This window comes from Euleptes europaea, chromosome 13, assembly GCF_029931775.1.
Source record: "Euleptes europaea isolate rEulEur1 chromosome 13, rEulEur1.hap1, whole genome shotgun sequence".
Classification (NCBI taxonomy): Eukaryota; Metazoa; Chordata; class Lepidosauria; order Squamata; family Sphaerodactylidae; genus Euleptes; species Euleptes europaea.
The window spans coordinates 15,773,071-15,794,662 of record NC_079324.1 but is presented as its reverse complement, the minus strand read 5'-3'; the positions used below and the strand labels follow the sequence as shown (position 1 = coordinate 15,794,662).

At 45.0% G+C, this 21,592-nt stretch overlaps 1 protein-coding gene across 1 annotated transcript in view; it reads left to right on the top strand.

The window, feature by feature from the left end:
• BRWD3 (bromodomain and WD repeat domain containing 3) overlaps positions 1–21,592 on the top strand; it is a 91,193-nt gene that overhangs the window by 47,710 nt on the left and 21,891 nt on the right. Inside the window, exons 15-28 of the mRNA XM_056858967.1 lie at positions 492–626; positions 2,235–2,363; positions 4,451–4,676; positions 5,557–5,724; positions 5,849–6,032; positions 7,082–7,175; positions 9,166–9,315; positions 10,485–10,561; positions 13,005–13,182; positions 13,507–13,623; positions 16,377–16,484; positions 19,420–19,544; positions 20,566–20,648; positions 20,803–20,914. Coding sequence (XP_056714945.1) covers positions 492–626; positions 2,235–2,363; positions 4,451–4,676; positions 5,557–5,724; positions 5,849–6,032; positions 7,082–7,175; positions 9,166–9,315; positions 10,485–10,561; positions 13,005–13,182; positions 13,507–13,623; positions 16,377–16,484; positions 19,420–19,544; positions 20,566–20,648; positions 20,803–20,914 — 1,886 coding nt within the window. The remainder of the gene's footprint in view (positions 1–491; positions 627–2,234; positions 2,364–4,450; positions 4,677–5,556; positions 5,725–5,848; positions 6,033–7,081; positions 7,176–9,165; positions 9,316–10,484; positions 10,562–13,004; positions 13,183–13,506; positions 13,624–16,376; positions 16,485–19,419; positions 19,545–20,565; positions 20,649–20,802; positions 20,915–21,592) is intronic.

The following is a 21,592-nucleotide window of genomic DNA, read 5'->3' as shown; positions in this document are numbered from 1 at the left end:
AAACCAACTCCCTTTTTCTTCAGTGTATTGCCAGGGACACTAAAGGGTAACAATAGTTTTCCATAAAAGCAGCATAGCCACCATCCACCCATTCTGGCCTCCAATTAAAAGATTTAATGCAGCATTTATTGGGAATGAGAGTTTTCTAACAGAGACCTTGGAGAGCTGATATCATTTGACTTTACTGAGCTGGGTAGACCAGTGTTTTGATTCCACATAGAGCAGCTTCATATTTTCATACAGTTTGTTTAATGTTTCAAGCATGGCCCATAACAGCGAGGAAAGGCTTTTGCCAGAGATGTCAGTGCATATAGGAAAGCAGCTGTGGCTCAGTGGTAGAGGACAGGATTTGCAGGCAGAAAGTCTCCAAGTAAAGCACCTCAGGCGCCAGTTATCAGAAAAGACCTTTTCTGCACGGAGGTCTGGAAAGCTGCTTCACTGCTGGCTGCCACTGCCGTAGGAAACATTACATTCTTCTGCTTTCCTTGCAGGGCCACGACGACGAAGTGTTTGTTTTGGAAGCTCACCCATTTGACCAAAGGATCATGCTCTCTGCAGGCCACGATGGGAACATTTTCATTTGGGATCTTGAAAAAGGAACAAAAATTCGCAATTACTTCAACATGGTAATGCAGGCCATGTATTTGTGGCCAAGGGGGCATTGGGGTTGTAAGGAATAGGGCTGTTGAAAAAAAAAAATTCTGTATAGTTCGGCTTCGGCAAAATTCGGGCCGTTTTTATTCGGGCCGTGCCGAAGTCCGAACTCCCCCGCTTCGGATCCCTGGAAATTCGGGGGGATCCGGAGTTCGGGGGAAAATTCAGCCCCCGCGCGCCTTCAGGGGGATTCCCTGAAGGCGCGCGGGGGGCCCTTTAAACAAGACCCTCTGCGCTGTCTGCGCAGACAGCGCAGAGGGTCTTGCCAGCCCCCCGCCAGCCCTGCCGGGACTCCCGGCAGGGCTGGGAAGGGGGGGGCTTTAAATAGATCTGCGCCTCCCGGCCCGGAGGCGCAGATCTATTTAAAAGGCCCACCGCGCGCCTCCAGGGAAGCTCCCTGGAGGCGCGCAGGGGGGGACAGATCTGCACCTTCCATCTGGAAGGCACAGATCTGTTGAAAGGGGCCGAATTTGCTGAATTTATTCGGGAAGACCCCGAACTCGGCGAATTTGTCTCCCCGGTTTCCCCCCCCTTTTTGAGTTCGGTTCATCCGAACCGAAAAAACCGCCGAATTGCGGGAAATTCAGCTGTTTTTCGGTTCGGATCGAACCAAATCAACAGCCCTAGTAAGGAATAAAACTGCTGCAATCATACTGCCCTTGTACAAATCTATGGTGAGACCACACTTGGAATGCTGTGTACAGTTCTGGTCACCACACGTAATGAAGGATATTGCAGAGCTTGAGAAGGTGCAGACAAGAGCAACCAAAATGATCAGGGGACTAGAGCAACTGCCCTATGAGGAAAGGTTAAAATGCTTGGGGCTGTTTAGCTTGGAAAGAAGGCGGTTAAAGGGAGACGTGATAGAGGTCTGTAAAATTATGCATGGTATGGAGAGAGTGGACAGGGAGAAGCTTTTCTCCCTCTCTCATAATACTAGAACGCGGGATCATCTGCTGAAGCTGGAGGGTGAGAGATTCAAAACAGATAAAAGGAAATATATCTTCACATAATGCATAGTTAAATTGTGGAACTCCCTACCCAAGGATGTGGTGATGGCTGCCAACCTGGAAGGCTTTAAGAGGGGCGTGGATATGTTAATGGAGGAGAGGATATTCATGGCTACTAGTAAAAATGGATACTAGTCATGATGCATACCTATTCTCTCCAGGAACAGAGGAGCATGCCTGTTATATTAGGTGCTTTGGAACACAGGCAGGACAGTGCTGCTGCAGTCGTCTTGTTTGTGGGCTTCCTAGAGGCACCTGTTGCTTTGCTTAGTTTTGAAAAGGTTTAATTGTCTGATTATGAAGGCATGTGCGTGTAGGCCCTGAACCTGGGGTATCTAACTGGAAGTCCAGCCCACTCTCAGGATTGCAAAGGGGCCTTGCTTTCACAGGAAGCTGCTGCCATTGACTTTGTTTCTGTATGAGCACTCAGTGTTATAATACAGCGAAATGAAAACAGCAAGTTAGGAGACCAGACATGCTCCAGAAAACTACAAAAGAGAACAGATGAGATTTTAATGGAGAGGCTTATCCAGAGAAATGAGTTCCAGTGTTGTGTTGTGTTTGTTTCAGATTGAAGGCCAAGGTCACGGTGCAGTATTCGATTGCAAATTCTCCCCCGATGGGCAACATTTTGCCTGCACAGACTCGCACGGGCACCTGCTGCTTTTTGGTTTTGGATGCAATAAATTTTACGAAAAGGTGGGTTTGGCCGACTCGTAGCTTTTTATTTCATGAATAGGACTTGCACCAGGAATAAAATTACACAGTACAGGTTGAGAATCCCTTATCTGCAAATCTGATATCCCAAATGATCCAAAATCCAAAACTCAAAGAGTTTTTTATGGCCCACAATGGGTCATAAAATGGCACATGTGCAGGCTGGTTGCACCAATGTCAGGTTCCCCACGATGCCTCACACACACACAAAATTATTAAAAATATTGTATAAAATTACCTTCAGGCTATGTGTATAAGGTATATATAAATGAATTTCGTGTTTTGACCTAGGTTCCATCCCCAAGACATCTCATTATGTATATGGAAATATTCCAAAAGACAGAACACTTCTGGTCCCAAGCACTTCTGATAAGGGATACTCAACCTGTATGTTTTTACTTTAACTGAGATTTTAGCAGCAGATAGTCTTAACTGACGTTTGGGCTGTGATCTTCAAATAGCTGACCGGAGCATCCTTGCTCAGTGAACCTTTAGGACTGATAATACTGGGGGGGGGGGATCTAAATTCTCAATAAATAAAATAAGCAAAATAATTTTTAAAGCAAAATAGTGTGAAGGCAATCATGTCTTTATTCGAAGAAGCTTAAGATGGTGTAAAGAGTAAGTAAGTAAAATTTTATTTGTATGTGGCCATAGGCCTTCACGAAACATCATCCACAGAATAGCACATAATAAACAAAAGGAAGCACGTGGAGAAAAATAAAATCTGAAAGGGTTAATATTGCTATATACCACTGATAACAACATTATTTATGGGATTCTACTCTAGAGCTATCTGCCTTCGCCCTTATTTTCCTCTCCAACATTTTCACATAGCTCCCATGGGTAGCATTAATTGCATATTATCTGCCAGCAAGTGGCTAGTATACTTTCATATACTCCTAGGTTCCCTCCTAGGATATACCAACTTGCAATTTAAGGGTTTGAGAAGGAACTGAGGAAAGAACTGAAACGGCCGTATTCCTTTTCTACCAGATACCTGTGAAAGAAAAGAAAAGAAAAAATATAAAAAAGAATTATATGTAAAATACAGATAATACATACCTGTTGTACTTGAAGAAAAAATACATACCTTTTTGGATATAGGAATATTGCATGCGTTGGTTGTATACCATATTGGATATTGAAAAATTGTATTTTGTAGTGTGTAATTTGTATTTTTGTATTTCTGTAAGCTTGTATAATGATCAGATTTGTTGTGGTATAATACAGAATTTGTTACATTTGTATAAGAGCTGTTTCTGTGTGTATTTGGTAGTACCTGGAGATTGGCAACCCTAGTACCAAGTACATCTGGACTTGTGGGTCACTGTACCAAAAACGTTGGGAACCCCTGCCTTAAACAATCATTGTAATAAAGTCACCATGGAAATTAATAATGTCGCAGTTATACTGTACATTAATCAGTATCCTAAAGAAAGCAAGTTTTGGCTAAAGCCCATATTCCTGGACAGCATGCTTCAAAATTCAGAGGTTCTAAAGGCCATGCAGTAGCAGAACCTTTTGTTGGGGGAATTTTTTGTCCTCAGAATGTGGGTGGGGCTTGTAGGAGGGAGAGGTGCTCTCTTAAAGGGACTTTCATCGATCCAAACCAGAACCTCTTGAGTTTGGAAGCTACTTTAATTCTCAAAGAATTACTTGTAAAATATAAATTTGTAGAATTCTTACTGCTAAGGGAGACAGACATTTGCCTTGCTTGGAACCTTGGCTCACTTCTGCAGCTTCCTGAAATTTTAGCTGACTTCTCTTTTAAAAACTAGAAGAATGTTTTTTTAAAGTGCTGAATTCTGTGCCCTTGTAGTTCAATCACGTAGAATAAATGCTGAAGCACTACGAATGAATCAAGCCTGCACTTATTCTGTGCTGTATGGGCACAGAGTTTGGTATCCTTTCAAGAGGGAGTAGTTGACGGGCCTGAGATGAAACTTTTCAATTTGGGAGAAAACTGCTCTTTTGGGGCCAGGGGCTAACTTCTGTAGTAGAAATTGTATGAGCAGAATTAAGCGATGTCCCAGTGTTGCTGATTCCTGAGTTTCTCTTTCATATAGATTCCAGATCAGATGTTCTTCCATACGGATTATCGCCCTCTGATCCGTGATGCTAATAACTATGTGCTGGATGAACAAACTCAGCAAGCCCCACATCTCATGCCTCCCCCCTTCTTGGTAGATGTGGATGGAAATCCCCACCCCACAAGATACCAAAGGCTTGTACCAGGGCGGGAGAATTGTAAAGATGAACAGCTCATTCCTCAACTGGGATATGTTGCAAATGGTATGTCTTTTGCCAATAGAGTGGGGGTGGGGATGATTCACCAATTATTTTATTGCAAGAGAGGTTTATATTTTCCTTATAAAATAGTCTTAATACAACATTCATTCTTCATGTTTTTATCCTGTCTTATCTCCAAGAGTGACATACGTGGATGCAATGGTCCCATTTTCCCCCTCACAACAATCCTGTGAGGAAAGGGTGAGAATTATGGATCCCAGCTAATTATGTTTGGGCTTGGATTGATTACAGCTATCTTGTAAAAAGGGGGTTACTACAAGAGAGGAAGTATATGGAGGGGTTCGAGTGTCAGATTGATCCTGATGACACCTGGATACAAATGCCTGCTCAGCTCTTAAACTCACTGGGTGAACCTGAGCCAGTCACAATCTCTGAGCTTAACATGCATCACAGTGTTGTTGTGAGAGTAAAGTGGAGGAAGGGAGATCCACATTCATCATCTGGAGCCCTTTGGAGGAAGTGTGAGTTAAAAGGTGGAAGATATCAGACAGTAAGATCTTAGTAATGGAATGATCTCTTGGTAGAAGCATGCTGTCACAGTCAGTGGCTCATTTTTCATGTTGGTGTATTCCTGCTGAAAACTATGGAAAACATTTGTTGGAAACCTCCGGAGTTATATGCTAAGACGAAGTGCAATCATCATTAATCTTCGGTCTGTGTTCAAAAAATGTGGAAGAATAAACTGAAAAGGTATTCAGTGCTGCTGAGAGCCTTCCTGTCTGTCTGTGTCTTCTGATAGGCTCCAGGTGACTGTGTTCCACTTCTGGTTTTCCTGTGGCACATCTGTTTAGGGTTGCTGTGATAAGACTTGGGTTGCTGGTACAGCTCAAATTGTTCACTTGGTCCTTCTGCTCTTGCAAAGGTGACGGAGAGGTGGTAGAGCAAGTGATCGGGCAGCAAACCAACGACCAGGAAGAGAGCATCCTCGACGGAATTATCAGAGAGTTGCAACGAGAACAAGATATGAGAAGGCCTAATTTAGGCGTAGTGCCTTCAAATCCTCCGCAAAACAGATCACAGTCTGTTAGCAGTAAGACTTGTCCCCTCTCATTCTTAGAGAAAAATAGCAAGTCACAGATTTCAACTTAGTTGTAGCAAATTTGGTGGAAAGTTGATTTGATTTTGTCATTGTTTGGTTCCCCCCCCCCCATTAGTTTTGAGAAGTCCGAGTTTGGATCTTGCTTCCCCACCAAATGTTGGCCTTAGACGGAGTGGCCAGATCGAAGGCGTCAGGCAGATGCACCACAATGCCCCGAGAAGTCAGATGGCCACTGAGAGAGATCTCATGGCGTGGAGCAGGAGAGTGGTGGTGAATGAGCTGCATCCGGGTGTTAGCAGGTAAGAGAGTATCACAACTAGTACACTGTTTGTGGTGTTGCCTGTCTGGGCCTGCCGAAGATGGGTTTCTTTGTGAATATGACTGCCATTCTCCTAACCTATTGCACCTGTGAATCATCTCCCTAAAGACTTACAGAAAGCTACAACTCTTAACTTTCTGTTAAGAAAGGTGGGGCAGCACATTTCTTTTTCAGTTGGGATTTGGTTTCTTTGGCTGGCTTGAGTTTTTAAGCTGTTGACATTTTTGTTGCTTACTTGTTGGTTGGTTTATTGGATGTTTTATGGATTTGGGTAGATCCCTTGAGATTTTGAAAAGCAGCGTAGAAATACTTTAAATCTTGGAAACCAGATCTGAAACCAATCCAGCATAATGTATAATCCGATGATAGGCAAAAAAGGCCCACAGTCTCAACGGGCCTACGGCCCATTCAAATCTTTCTCTGGAAAAGCTTCTCTTCCAAAGGGACTGGTTCTCCGGTGAACGCATTGAGTGTCTTTGTCAGTTGGCAAAGAAAATCTTGATGGACTATTGTCCCTAGGGATCAGTTTTGCATTGCTTAGCTCTGTTCTCTCTAAACAAAGACCATATAAACTATTTTAATACTTTATTAAACTTTTATTTTCATATGCAAAACAATTTATTTTACACCAATCAAACAAATTGTCTTGTGCGCCAATCAAGTGAATTTTTGCGGCTGCGAGTAACTATATATATCTATCTAATTCTCTCCTGTGGGTCCCCTTGCCATCTGAAGCGTGGTGGGTGAGTCCGAGAAGCAGGGCTTTTTAAGAACATAACAAAACCTTGCTGGAACAAACCAGCAGACCATCCGATCCATTCTGCTTGGGCAGTAACTGCTGCATCTTCTCCTGCATGTGCAGATCTGATTCCTCCTTAGATGGAGGTATGTTATCCCAGAGAAATAGATAAAAAGTCCTAGCCCCCCCCCCAAAAAAAAAGATTTGGTAACAATCATGACAAGAACTTTGGGAAGAGCATATTTCAAAGATTCAGTCAATAACCTTGACTTGTTCTCATTCTCCTTTAGAGTTCAGGAAGAAATCCGAGGTGCCAAAGGTGATTTAGAAATCCATCTGTACACTTCTGAAAAGAAGAGGAAGCCTTCCCACACGTTACAAAGGGTGAGAAAAGCAACCTGTTTTCAGACAATCCGTGAATGCCATGTGCAGAGCCAGCTGGACTGGCATAGTTATGGGAGCTTGCCCCATGAATGAGACGGTGGTATCAAGAGGAAAGATTTAGATTTGATAGGTCCTGTGAATCCTTTGGGGAGATGATAAGCCTGTATGAAATGTGTTCCACTTAAAGTGAACATAAGAAAAGCCATGCTGGATCAGACCAAGGTCCATCAAGTCCAGCAGTCTGTTCACACAGTGGCCAACTAGGTGCCTCTAGGAAGACCACAAACAAGACGACTGCAGCAGCATTGTCCTGCCTGTGTTCCAAAGCACCTAATATAACAGGCGTGCTCCTCTGATCCTGGAGAGAACAGGTATGTATCATTATTAGTATCAATTTTTTTTACTAGTAGCCATGAGTAGCCCTCTCCTCCACGAACATGTCCATGAAGGTTCCGGGCTCAGTCTTTGGAATCTCCAGTTAAAAGGCAGTAGTTCATAGAAAAGGTCAGGAAGAAGCACTGCCCTTCAAAGGAGACCCCTGACCTTGATAGACCGTGGGTCTGACCAGCTATAAGGCAGTTTTATACATTCATGTTTGATCCAATAGCAGTGCCTGCAGAGCAGTTTTAAACCAGTGCCTGGGAGAAAGTGGATAGGAAGCAGGAAGCATCCATTATGTGGCACTTATCCCTTAGAGTTGTGGTTTCAGGGTAAAACTTGGCAATGGGCATTCAGAAACACTCATGTAAAGGAACCAGAGAATCATAGGGACAATTATACTTACAAAAGATTTTAGAGAGGGAATACCGCATACAAGAGTTTATATGCTAGCGCGAGATGAGAGGATTTGGGGGGCTTTATAAATAAAAGAGAATGTGGAAAACTGCCTCCTTTAAAGGCAAGTTTCCTAAATAATTTTTTTAAAAGATGCCCTGAATTATGTAAGCTCTTCAACTTAGTTTTTGTTTATTGTGGATTTTTTAAAATGTAACTGTCCTACTGCAGCTTGCTTAATTTATCCCATTCATTGGGGTGAGATGAGGGAAGTACTGCAGATTAATGTAGAAACATGTGGGAGGGCAATGAATGGCTGGTTATTCTAAGAAAGACTGTCATGTACCACAGCAAGAGTCCTCAATAGATGACCCCTGCAGCACAGCCAGACTGCCTGAATAGAAACATGAGCACTCAGGAAGTGACATCAGTGGTCAGAAGTAAGGGGAGACGACGCTACCCTTGAAGGGTAGCTGGGGTAGAGCAGCTACAAAGAAACTTGTGGAGGCAGCAGGGAGTGTAAGTGTGGCTCGGCACCTTCACTTCTTTTGGGGCAGATTCCCACTGATGAGCCCCAACCCCTGAGTGTTCAGGCAGCCAGGTAGACTCCCAGGAGATGGCTGCCTCACTGGTAAGGCACGCAGTAAGGGTAGCAATTCAGCCCAGCCCTTTAAAACACCTTGTTGGAATTAACAGTCACATATAGATTTGTCGTGAGTCCCGTGGCGCAGAGTGGTAAAGCAGCAGTACTGCAGTCAAAGCTCTGCTCACGACCTGAGTTCGATCCTGATGGAAGTCTGTTTCAGGTAGCCGGCTCAAGGTTGACTTAGCTTTCCATCCTTCCGAGGTTGGTAAAATGAGTACCCAGTTTGCTAGGGGTAAAGTGTAGATGACTGGGGAAGGCAATGGCAAATCACCCCATAAGCATACTGTGCCCAGTAAACACTGGGATGTGATGTCACCCCATGGGTCAGTAATGACCCGGTGTTTGCACAGAGGACTATAGCTGTACCTTTTTATAGACCCATGAAGAGGCACAGTGGGGGCATTCTTCCATCCAGAAAGCTCTTGTAGACTAGCCCTCTACTGATGCGCCCTCCTACTGAGGCCCCATTAGACCCTCACACAAGCTTTCATTCAGATTGTCTTATCAGGTACAGGCTGTGTGATCCCATCAGTGTTTTCTCTGTCTCTCTCTTCCCAAATGCCACAAAAGAGCGATTATCAACCTGGCAGTGGACGATCTTTGCGAAGAAACCAACGCAAGCGCCAGCATGCTTACCAAACACGCTCCACCATAGAACACCCTTCCCCAGGTGCAAGGAGAAATTCACATACCCAGGAAGATTCTGAAAGCTCCTCTGAGGTTGGGCACTTGATAGTTTTCTTGGCAATTATCATCTCTGTTCATGGCTGCGGTGGGTTTTTTGTTGATTGGTTCACCAAATAGTTTTAACACCGAGCTCCTTTTTCTTGTTTTATGTGTTGTTTTAAATGATCAAAAGTTATGAAATTACCAAGTCATTATCGAGTATACCCCAATCGGATGTGAAGACCATGGCGGTAGCTGCAGACTCAACTTGCAGATACGAGACTGGAGAGAAATGCAAATGCAATTTTAAATGGGGGGGGGGGGAGATGAGAACTAGTGTTTAGCAGCTAAGCTACAGGATGTTCTTGGTGGAAATTTCGCCAGTCTGTTGTGGCAAGCCTCAGCCCTGCAATCTGCAATAATGGGACATAACCACTGGCAACAGGGCTGCATCGTAAAATTGCCACAATATAATATGGATGAAACATATTCAAGGTTCTGAATCAATATAGAAACACTTAGGATCGTGACAATTTACTATCATGTGGTTTGTGCACATGTGTGAAGATTTGGGGTGGGGGCACATTTGGGATATACGTGAAGACTAGGATAGATATTTACACTGCTTGACCCTGCTCTAAGATGGTTTAAAGAGTGCTTGACTCAACTCTGTGGTGGAAAGTGCCGTCAAGTCACAACCGACTTATTGTGACCCTATAGGGTTTTCAAGGCAAGAGACATTTGGAGGTGGTTTGCCATCGCCCTGGGAGGCAGAGTGGTAAGCTGCACTACAGCAGTCAAAAGCTCTGCTCACAACCTGAGTTCGATCCTGACAGAAGTTGGTTTCAGGTAGCCGGCTCAAGGTTGACTCAGCCTTCTGTCCTTCTGAGGTTGGTAAAATGAATACCCAGCTTGCTGGGGGTAAAGTGTAGATGACTGGCGAAGGCAATGGCAACCCCCCCCCCATAAAAACATAGTCTGCCTAGTAAGCATCGTCAACCTGTGGGTCAGTAAGGACCTGGTGCTCGCACAAGAGGTAGCCAGCTGGTTATTGACTTTGTCTTTTTGACCTGCATCATTTTTGGAAATGTGCTGCAATCCTTTTCAGCAGGAAATGTTCAGTGCTGGCAGGAGATCTATTTTCTGCTGGGATTAAAAGCGATGATAGCAAAATGACGGTGCAAATGGACAACACTTACTCTTCTTCCTCCTCTTTAACTCAGGAAGATGATACAGGCGGCACAAGCGACGCGTCAGTGGATGACAACGTGGCTGCGTGGCAAAGTGAAAGTAGTTCCAGGTACAGGCACACCTCACTATATTGCACTTCTCTTCATTGTGCTTTGCAGATACTGCGTTTTTGAGTAGGGTGCCATTTTTTCAACAGCATGTGCTCATTTCATGTCTCAGTGTCACATTTTGGTAATTCTCATAATATTTCAAACTTTTCCATTATTATTACAATTAAATTATTATTATTTTTAGGCATAATGCTATTGCACACTTAATAGACTACAATATAGTGTAAACATAACTTTTATATGCACCGGGAAACAAAAAAAAAATTGTGTGACTGGCTTTATTGCGGTGGTCTTGGAACCAAACCCGCAATATCTCCAAGGTATGCTTTCAGTCTCAGGGTGAAAACGCATGGGAGGTTTTGCTTTGGATTTGACGCCCACTAGATGCACATTTCCCCCATCTGAATTCTCAAAACTCTGCATGGGGGCTTATTTTTGCATTTTGATAATTTGGCTGGGGAAAATGCATTTAGAGAGTGGCAAATCCAAGGCAAAACCTCTCATGTGTTTTTTCCCTCACTGTTGTTACAGCACTATAGAAAAATTGAACATAGGTTCAAGGCTGCTTCCTTTTCTTGATATGAAATAGGGCTACATCAAGTTCACATATGCAATGCTGCCGTATATGGAGTCAGACCCTTGGTCTGACAAGGTCAGTCTTGTCTTCTCTTGCTGACAGGAGAGCCTCCAGGGTCTCAGGAAGAGGACTCTCACATCATGTATTACCTGATCCTTTTCACTGGAGCTGCCAGGGATCGAACCTGGGACCTTCTGCATGGACAGCTGATGCTCTGTCACCGAACCACAGCCCCTTCCCAACGTTTCCCTGCTTGGAATTCACAAAGGGGACAGAATTCAAATCCAGTAGAATCTTAAAGACAAACAAAATTTTCCAGGGTATGAGCTTGTACCCTGGAAAATTTTGTTGGTCTTCAAGGTGCTACTGCACTCAAATTTTATTCTACTACTACAGACTAACACAGCTACCCACCTTGACTACTGGAAACTGTATAAATTCTGCATTAAGCTGGAACAGATATTACAGATATTACGTAGTGGCACACTTGTAAGAAAGGCCATGCTGGAACAGGCCAAGGTCCATCAAGTCCAGCAGTCTGTTCACACAGTGGCCAACGAGGTACCTCTAGGAAGCCCACAAACAAGATGACTGCAGCATCATGGTCCTGCCTGTGTTTCAAAGCACCTAATATAATAGGCATGCTCCACTGATCCTGGAAAGAACAGGTATGCATCATGACTAGTATCCATTTTGACTAGTAGCCATGAATAGCCCTCTCCTCCATGTACATGCCCACTCCCCTCTTAAAGCCTTACAAATTGGCAGCCATCACCACATCCTGGAGCAGGGAGTTCCACAATTTAATGACCCTTTCCATGGCCCTTTCTCCTAAACATTAGCCTTCCCTGAACCCACTTGCCCTTCTTTGCTCTGCTCCTTCGTCCTACACAACCTGGACAAGCTGACTGTGTAAACCAGGTGATCACAAGTATAGCTGGCTGCTAATCTAGTGATCTCAGTGGCAGCACTTTCTCTGGCTTACTGCAGTCATGGGGATTGTAGCAGGTCACATCTACTATTGCATGGTTTTAACACTGCATTGCCTGTGTGAATCCACCAGTAGTGGAGGGAACTGCCAGCATATAGAGAACGCAGAACAACAGAGAGAGCCTCATCAGATTTCCCATCTGAGAAGAGTCATCGTTGTGAAATCCTTTAAGAGGGAAGTGGACATGTTCATGTAGGAGAGGGCTATCCATGGCTGCTAGTCTAAATAGATACTAGTCATGATGCATACCTGTTCTCTCCAGGATCAGAGGAGGATGCCTATTATATTAGGTGCTTTGGAACACAGGCAGGACAATGCTGCTGCAGTCATCTTGTTTGTGGGCTTCCTAGAGGCACCTGGTTGGCCACTGTGTGAACAGACTGCTGGACTTGATGGGCCTTGGTCTAATCCAGCATGGCCTTTCTTATTATGTTAAATCCCAGTAGAAATAAAGTTGGCCTTTGCAGGTGGTTTGGCAGCTGAAACAGTGCATTGGATTTTTTTTTACATACTGAAAAGGAGTTATGAGAGGCTTTAAAGACTTAACTGGTTTATTGTGGCAGAAATGTTTTTGGCGAGGGACCATTTGATCAGATGCACAGAGTGGATTCTGGACTGCATAAGCTTGTTCCATAATAAATCTGTTGGTCTTTAAGGTGCCATATGAGTTATTTCTGCTTTTGCTGCAGTAAGAATAGCACCGCAGTCCGTCTGTAGGTAGCAACCTGTGGCTTATTTTTACACGGATTTTATTTGAGTATGTTTTGCTAAATTAGCTCCTCAAAGTAAGCCTTCTGTGCCAGTGAGATCAGGACCCTTTCTCCCAACTGCATTTTACATTGTTTCTTAGTGCTTTCTAATGTGTCGTCTTCAGTGATTCATCCAGTGAATACTCCGACTGGACTGCGGATGCCGGGATTAACCTCCAACCTCCAAAGAGACAAACGCGACAAACTGCTCGCAAAATCTGTAGCAGCTCTGAAGATGAGAATGCGAAGGATACAAAAGGGCAAGAAGAAAAACGCAAGAAATCCAAACAGACACGAAAAAAGGTTAGTCTCTTTCTCTCTCTTGCTTTCTCTCTCTCTCTCTCTCTCTCTCTTTCCTTCTTTCCTTCCTTTAAAGGAAGCTGCGTTGATAAAACAGTGCCATTTTTCTTGGATGAATGACTGCTTAAATCAGCCGTTCACATGTTCCTCAAAAGCATTATTTATTTATTTACTTAATCATTTCTGTGGCACCTTTCCACCCAAATCGGGGCCCCAAGGCAGCAAACATCAAAACATTTCAACGTAAAAAGTTTTTTTTTAAAGAAAGTATATCTCCAATATTTTTAAAAAAACATATAAATACGCGTGACACATTTTTGTTTTAAGAAACCCAGCGGACTGCTTTCGATGGACGGAGAGCCCACAGAGGAATGGTTTGCTCCCCACTGGATACTGGACACCATACCACGACGGTCCCCCTTTGTCCCGCAAATGGGAGATGAGGTAGCTGTTGCTTGTTTAACTGCAGAGACAGATTATCTAAATATTTAGAGATGGATTATCTAAATATTTACCAATGTGCCACAGTAAGACTGTATCAGATGCCGCGCTTCATTCTGTGCAACCTCAGAAAGCATCCTGGAGATGACTTGCTTGACATCGCCCCGCCCCCCCATACGACCATCTTTAACAACTCGGGGAAAAGGATTCCGCCTGGGCCGTCAGCTTTCTGATGTAGACAGATTTTTGATGGGGGCAGGGACGGGACACGTACTTTCCATTAAGTAAGAATTTTCAAATGCTGCAAGGACTGTACCAAATGTGTGAACTCCTCCCTTGAATTCAGTTCCAAACTGGAAAATAATGCACACCTATCTATGCTCTTTACACATTGTAAGCCATGTTTCCTAAGGAAGCAACTTACATTGAATGCATTTTCAGAAAATGTTTCCATGTCGTCAGTTCAGTTTAATTATGTTGTTTGTCCCCCAGTCCAGAGCCCTACAGTGCGCTCAGATGCATGCATGGTGCTCTGACATGGGCAAGGTCTCTATTCGTCTCAGTGGGAGGGGCAACTCCTCCATGTATAATCACTGGGTAGGGTTGCCAACTCCGGGTTGGGGAATTCTGTGATATTTGGGGTAGAGCCTGGAGAGAGAGAACTTAGCAGGGATGTGATGCAATAGAGCCCCACCCTCCAAAGTAGCCATTTTCTCCAGGGGAACTAATATCTGACAAATAGACATCCATTGTAAAGCTAGGAGATCTCCAGGCCCTAGCGTTGCCAACTTCTGGGCAGCACCTGGAGATCTCCTGCTATTAAAACTGATCTCCAGACAATAGAAATCAGTTCCCCTGCAGAAAATGGCTGCTGTGGAAGGTGGGCTGTATGGCATTATACTCTGCAGAGGTCCCTCCTCTCTCTAAACCCTGACCTCCCCAAGCGTCACCACCCAAATCTCTAGGTATTTCTTAACCCAGAGTTGGCAACCCTACCAGACTCTTATCTAGAGGCTGGCAACCCTAATGATCAGAGAGAATGGGAAAGACTGCTTGTGCAGGATTCCTGTCAGTGCCCACAAGTAATCTGGAAAGATATTGCAATCCAGGGTGCAAACTAGCACAGTAATAATCAGTATTTATGTAGGTCTTTATGAAGTCCAAAATGTTTCACACCCATTATTTCAGCAGTCCTTGCAATACCCTAAAAGGTAGGTCCGCTCTCCTGTGCTGAGAAATAAACTTGCTTAATGATCCTCAGAAAGTTTATGATTGGGTTGAAATTATGTTTGGGGGCATTCAGGGTGCAACTCATGCTCTGAAACTCATGCAAACTCTTTGTGCAGAATTCCCGTTCTTAACATTGCAACTGCTTTTGCACGCAAAGGGAATTGCGCTCCCTCTGAAGGAGCAGGCTTCTGGTGTGGGGTGGTGCTAGATCTTAGCTCATGATTGGAGGTTCAGGTCTCCTTCTCCCACCCCACCCCCAAGTACATTTTATCAGCTTCAGCTGGGTTTCCCAACTACAGCCATTCCTTTAAAAGCTTGCTTTGGCCATGATGCTCCATGCTTTAAGGTTACATTAACATGCTTTATGTGGGACTTCCTTTGAAAGCTGCCAATGTTCAGTGGTTTGTAGTGTGGGTCTTCAGGCGGTTGTTGGGATCTGAGTAGGGTTGCCAACCTCCAGGTGGTGGCTGGAGATCTTACACTATTACAGCTAAACTCCAGGCAATAGAAATCGGTTCCCCTGGAGAAAAGGGCTGCTTTGACAATTGGACTCTATGGCATTGAAGTCCCTCCCCTCTCCAAACCCTGCCCCATCAGTTAAGATCTTCCTGTTCTCTCTGCCCCCTCCCGCAATAATGAGGCAGGTAGCAGCTAGGGACAGGGTTTTCTCAGTGGTGGTGCCTCACCTTTGGAATGCCCCCCTCATTCAAGGCTTGCTTGGCACCAGGCAAAAACATCTTTTTACCCAGGCTTTTTAGTTGAATGTCTGTCTCATCCTTTTTAGCTCACTGTTTTATAGCCTGAATGCTGCTGTTTTTATGACTATTACTGTTTTGTGACCACTGCTTTTTAACTTCCGGTTATGCTGTTTATGTGGGTTCAATCAACTATTTTATCGCTGACTTTTATTCATAGTTTTTATCACTTTACACTTTTCATTGCTTGCTTTTCCTTTGTTAGACACCTCTAGAGAAGGGGGCCTGTCTGTCTCCTAAGTTAAATAAATGGAGGTTGGGGTGGATGGCTGGGCGCAAGCATTCCTCTGCTCATTTCCTGAAATATGCTGTGCCAGGGGTGTCACGTTAACATAAAACATAAGAAAGGCCATGCTGGATCAGACCAAGGCCCATCAAGTCCAGCAATCTGTTCACACAGTGGCCAACCAGGTGCCTCTAGGAAGCCCACAAACAAGATGACTGCAGCAGCATTGTCCTGCCTGTGTCCCACAGCTCCTAATAGAATTCCACAGCTCATCTGATACTAGAGAGAACAGGTATGCATCATGACTAGTATCCATTTTTACTAGTAGCCATGAATATCCTCTCCTACATGAACGTGTCCACTCCCCTCTTAAAGCCGAGCCGCCACCCCCAAACATGCACAATTTTTGTGCATTTTCTGGAACTGCCACACTAATTTAAAAGGGGGTGGGATGTTTGTTTTCAGAATTTTGACACTTTAAACATTTTAAAGGCATGCTGCCCTTACTGTACAAATAGCAATGTAATAACTTTTCTTTGTTTAAGATCATCTATTTCAGACAAGGGCATGAAGCTTACGTGCGCGCAGTGCGGAAGGCAAAAATTTACAGTGTTAACTTGCAAAAGCAGCCGTGGAATAAAATGGAACTCAGGGTAAGCTATACTTGCAGAACTATGCTTTGTCTTCAGTCTCTGGCTGCAACAGATCATTGAAATGTGTATAATGATTGTTCCTTCTGGGCTTTGCCTTTCCTGTTTCTTGGTTTGTGACAAGTGCCATGGGAGTGAAACAGGTTGGCGTGTTTCCACCTTACTTTCCTTCTTGGCTCTGCCCGTAGTATTTCTTTTTTATTTTGGTGTGGCCATCTTATTCAGTTGCAGGTTTGTATTCTTCCACAAGTGACGGGTAAATTGGTGCAAAGTGCACTTTAGTAAGATGTGTTTGTAAAGCAGAGTGGGGGATTTGGTGGGCGGACTGTTGGGTTGAGAGCCATACATGGCAACAGCGTTTATTACCTTTGCCTGAAATGAGACAGTGTGCCCGCTGTGCTTGCTGTTCATCACCTCAGTCACTTTTCTTGCTCTTCCATGCAAAGTATAAGGATGGACGGGTATAGAGGTAGATAGAAGGAATGCTGTGCATAGTTTTGAGTACAGGCCAATGAATGAATGTGTGAGTTCAAGAATGCAGAATGGAAGTACATGTATGTTCTTTTTAAAACTGGTAACTGGAAAGATTCCAGCTGGATATTAGGAAGAATTTACAGTACGAGTTGTTCAGCAGTGGAATCGGCTACCTAGGGAGGTGGTGAGCTCCCCCTCACCGGCAGTCTTTTAGCAGAGGCTGGACAAGCACTTGTCAGGGATGCTCTAGGCTGATCCTGCATTAAGCAGGGGGTTGGACTAGATGGCCTGTATGACCCCTTCCAACTCCATGGTTCTATTGTATGCTGTTCTTCCCCTAAGAAGCCCAGAGCTGCTCCCCTCTGTACTCCTAACAGCTCTGTGAAGTGAGTTAGGTTGAGAGGGAGAGTGACTGGCCAGGGTTCCCAGTCCCCCTCCAGCAAGCCAGGATTCGAATTTTGATTTCTCCAGTGAAAGTGTCATCTACCCTTTACTGGCCATAACGTTCATATTGCTGTTGCGGTGGCATTTTATGACCCAGTCTGACCTTGCTGTCCTTCCGCTTGCATTCATCAGTAAGCCAGAGTCCATGTTCTGATGTCTCTGTCCTAATCATCTGGTCAGGTTAGGGTTGCCTGGAAATCAGTTGTAATAGTGGGAGATCTCCAGCCATCAGAGATCAGTTCCCCTGGAGAAAATGGCCACTTTGGCAATTGGACTCTATGGCATAGAAGTCCCTCCCCTCTCCAAACCTTGCCCTCCTCAGGCTCCACCCCCAAAATCTCCGGGTATTTCCCAACTCAGAGCTGACAACCGTAGGTCAGGTAATCAGCCTAGTGACTCCTTCAAGCTGTGTGCAGAGCAGATGGTAGGGACTGGTAGGTGACCTTGGAGAGCCAGCATGGTGTAGTGGTTAAGAGTGGTGGTTTGGAGCGGTAAACTCTGATCTGGAGAATCGGATTTGATTTCCCACTCCTCCACGTGAGTGGGGGAGGCTAATCTGGTGAACTGGATTTGTTTCCCCACTCCTCCACATGAAGCCAGCTGGGTGACCTTGGGTTAGTCACAGCTCTCCTAGAACTCTCTCAGCCCCACCTACCTCACAGGGTGTCTGTTGTGGGGAGGGGAAGGGAAGGTGATTGTAAGCCCGTTTGATTCTTCCTTAAGTGGTAGAGAAAGTTGGCTATAAAAACCAACTCTTCTTCTAAGCAGACAGTGTTTACTTGCCGCTTTCTGCAAGTGGTATTGGGGTCATTTGAGAGTTCCCATTGGGTGGATACGTAGCTCTTCCCTGTTGCTCAGTGCAGCTGGCCCAATGGGGAAAAAACCCTGTTCCCCATCCCTGCTGCAGTCGGACAAAGGAATTCTTCCGTCCATTCTTGTTTTACTTCACACCCTGACTTCACTCTGCTGAAGCATTCCTGTTCTATTTGTTTAGAGCAGGGGTGGGGAACCTCAGGCCCGGGGGCCGTATGCGGGCCCCGAGGACATTTTTTGTGGCCCTCGGGAGCTCCGGGGCCCTGCTGCAGAGGCGGGGCGCAGGGCGGCCCTCCCAGAGGGTGTTCCTGGTGCCACGGCTTACAGCGGCACTACGGCGCCCTTGGACCTCCTCTCACTGACTGTTGGTTGTTGAGCAGCGAGAGGGAGGGGGAAAGAGGCTGGCGGCTCCCGGCAGCAGAGCATGCATGCAGGAGCCGATCAGGCTTTGGGGGGGCCCTTTTGTGCACTCTAGGGAGGAGAGGGCATGGAGACTGGGGCCCGGTTGCGCGGGGCTCTGTGCGCCGCCGGGTGTGTGTGTGGGCAGGGGAGGCTGGGGCCCGGTCGCGCAGGGCCAGCAGGTGTGTGTGTGGGGGAAGGCTTTTCTCTCTTTTCTTCCTCTTTTTCTGTCTTTCTCCTCTTTTTCTGTCTTTTTCTTTGTCTCCCTCCATCCTTTTCTTTGTCTCCCTCCGTCCTTTTCTTTCTTTCTCCCTCTCTCTCCATTTCTTTCTCCCTTTCTCTCCCTTTCTCCCTCCTTCCCTTTTCCTCTTTCTCTGTTTTCCTTCCTCCCTTGCCGATTGACTGAGGGCTGCGCCCCCCTGGCACCTCGTTTGCTCGGGCCCACTGCTGGCTGCCCTTCCACCTGGGAAGGGGGAGTGGGGGCACCCTGCAGGCCTTCTCTGTGTGGTCTCCCCTGGGGTTGCCAACCTCCAGGTGGTGGCTGGAGACCTGGCAACCCTAGCCTCTTCCCCCCCCCCACCGGGAGATCTACACCTGGTATGGCCCCTGAATGATGTCATAAATGTGCAAATGGCCCTTGGCAGGAAAAAGGTTCCCCACCCCTGGTTTAGAGGTTATTTTTGTACATTTGTATTTCTGCATGGAAGGAGTAATCATATTTATCTGTTTCTTTTCTTTATTTTTCTTTCTGCAATTCAAATAAAAAAACAAAATCCCTTTTTGACTCCTGCTGCTGTTTGATGAAAAGGAACAAGAATTTGTGAAGATTGTGGGAATTAAGTACGAAGTTGGACCACCAACCCTTTGCTGCTTGAAACTTGCCTTTCTCGATCCGATCTCAGGCAAAATGACTGGCGAATCATTTTCCATTAAGTAAGTGGCTCCACTAACACCCTGATTAAGCAGTACAGGGGGGGGGGGCATGAATGCAGCCGCCTTGCTTCTCCCCTGTGACATTCAGATCAAGAAACGTGTGATGTCCCCACTGCCAGCATTCCCTTTCCCCCCTCCAGGGGCAGCCAGTTAATTGGCAGAGAAATGCTGAACATGATGACCTCGTGTCACATGTTCTTTTTCTAAATGGCAGAAACCAAAGGCAGGGAGAATGTGGGTCTGTGGCAGGTATGCAACCCTCTTAGCTTTAAATTAGGAGCCCCGTAGCGCAGAGGGGTAAGTTGCAGTACTGCAGTCCAAGCTCTGCTCACCACCTGAGTTCGATCCTGACTGAAGTCAGTTTCAGGTAGCCGGGTCAAGGTTGACTCAGCCTTGCATCCTTCCGGTAAAATGAGTACCCAACTTGCTGGGGGTAAAGTGTAGACGACTGGGGAAGGCACTGGCAAACCACCCCGTAAACATAGTCTGCCTAGTAAACGTCGGGATGTGACATCACCCCATGGGTCAGTAATGACCCGGTGCTTGCACACGGGGATACCTTAACCTTTTAGTTTTAAATTAGGGCCTAAATTGTATCTCGAAAGTGAAAGGTCTTAATAGCTCCTTATTCAGTACAGCATGTACTGAGGCTGTTTTGGCAAACTTTATTATCTCCTCTGGTAAATCCATTTTAAATGGTGCATTTCCCTGTGATAGCCCAGGTGAATTTACATTCTGTTGCCCATGGGGGAGTAGTGTTATTGATTATATAATTGTCTCCCCTCAATTGAGGAGGTCTATTTGGAACTTCTATCTGGGCATGTAGATAGTGATCACGTTCAGTACAGCATGTAAATCTCACCATTCCTATAATGAACTTGCCTAATTTGGGGCCTCTGAGATTAGGTCCCAGGATAGTATTCCAAGTTCATTACTGATTATAGTTTCTCCAGCTTTCCTGGAGACCTGCATCTGGGTTTGTGCTGCCTCCTTCTGAAGTTACTTCATGTGTGTTGCACAGGTACCATGATATGCCAGATGTTATTGATTTCCTTGTGTTGCATCAATTTTACAATGAAGCCAAAGAAAGGAACTGGCAGATTGGTAAGTGATGGTTTGCTGTTGAGTATCTCCCTATTCAAGTTAGTGTACCGCTGTTTGAAGATTTGTGCAGAGAAGAAGTGGGCGCCATCTGCTTTTCTTTTTAATGTTTTCATCCGCACACACCCCTTGGCTCACTTCAGTTTCTCCATTGCAGGTGATAGATTTCGCAGCATAATAGATGACGCATGGTGGTTTGGAACGGTGGAGAGCCAGCAGCCATTCCAGCAGGAATACCCTGACAGTTCTTTCCAGTGCTACAGCGTTCAGTAAGGGTTAATATAAGCAAGGCTGTGTGACTGCTGGTGCCTTTAAGAAAAGACAAGTCTGTTCTATGATAAGCTGAATTTTGCAAGCTGACTCCATGAGTGAATTAAGCAAGCTCACATGATTCTTGATTTGTATGTTTCTGCTCGTGTGTGCAGGGGAGCATGATGCTGTTTATCAGAAATACGGGTTGAGTATCCCTTATCCGGACTGCTTGGGACCAGAAGAGGTCCGTATTTAGAATCTTTCTGCATATTGGAATATTTTGGATTTTTTGCATATACATAATGAGATATCTTGGGGATGGGACCCAAATTCATTTATGTTTTATATACATTTTAAACCTATAGCCTGAATGTAATTTTAAACCATATTTTTAATAATTTTGTGTACCTTGAACCATCAGAAAGCAAAATTATAACTGTCTCACCAGAATACCTGTATCAGCTGTTAAACAAGAGCAACAATAAACAAACTAATAATGGCAGTCTTTCAGTCTCTACCTATGATACAGTGTACACTGTATTTTCTTTTTTTAGGCAAGAGGAAACATTGAAAGCAGGCAGCACGGATCTGCCTGCATCCCGGCTCAAAGGGTCCAGTTTTTGGACCAGTCCGGGTATGGGATGTCCGGATAAGGGATACTCTACCTGTATTTATATCTAGGCTTTCCATGAAAC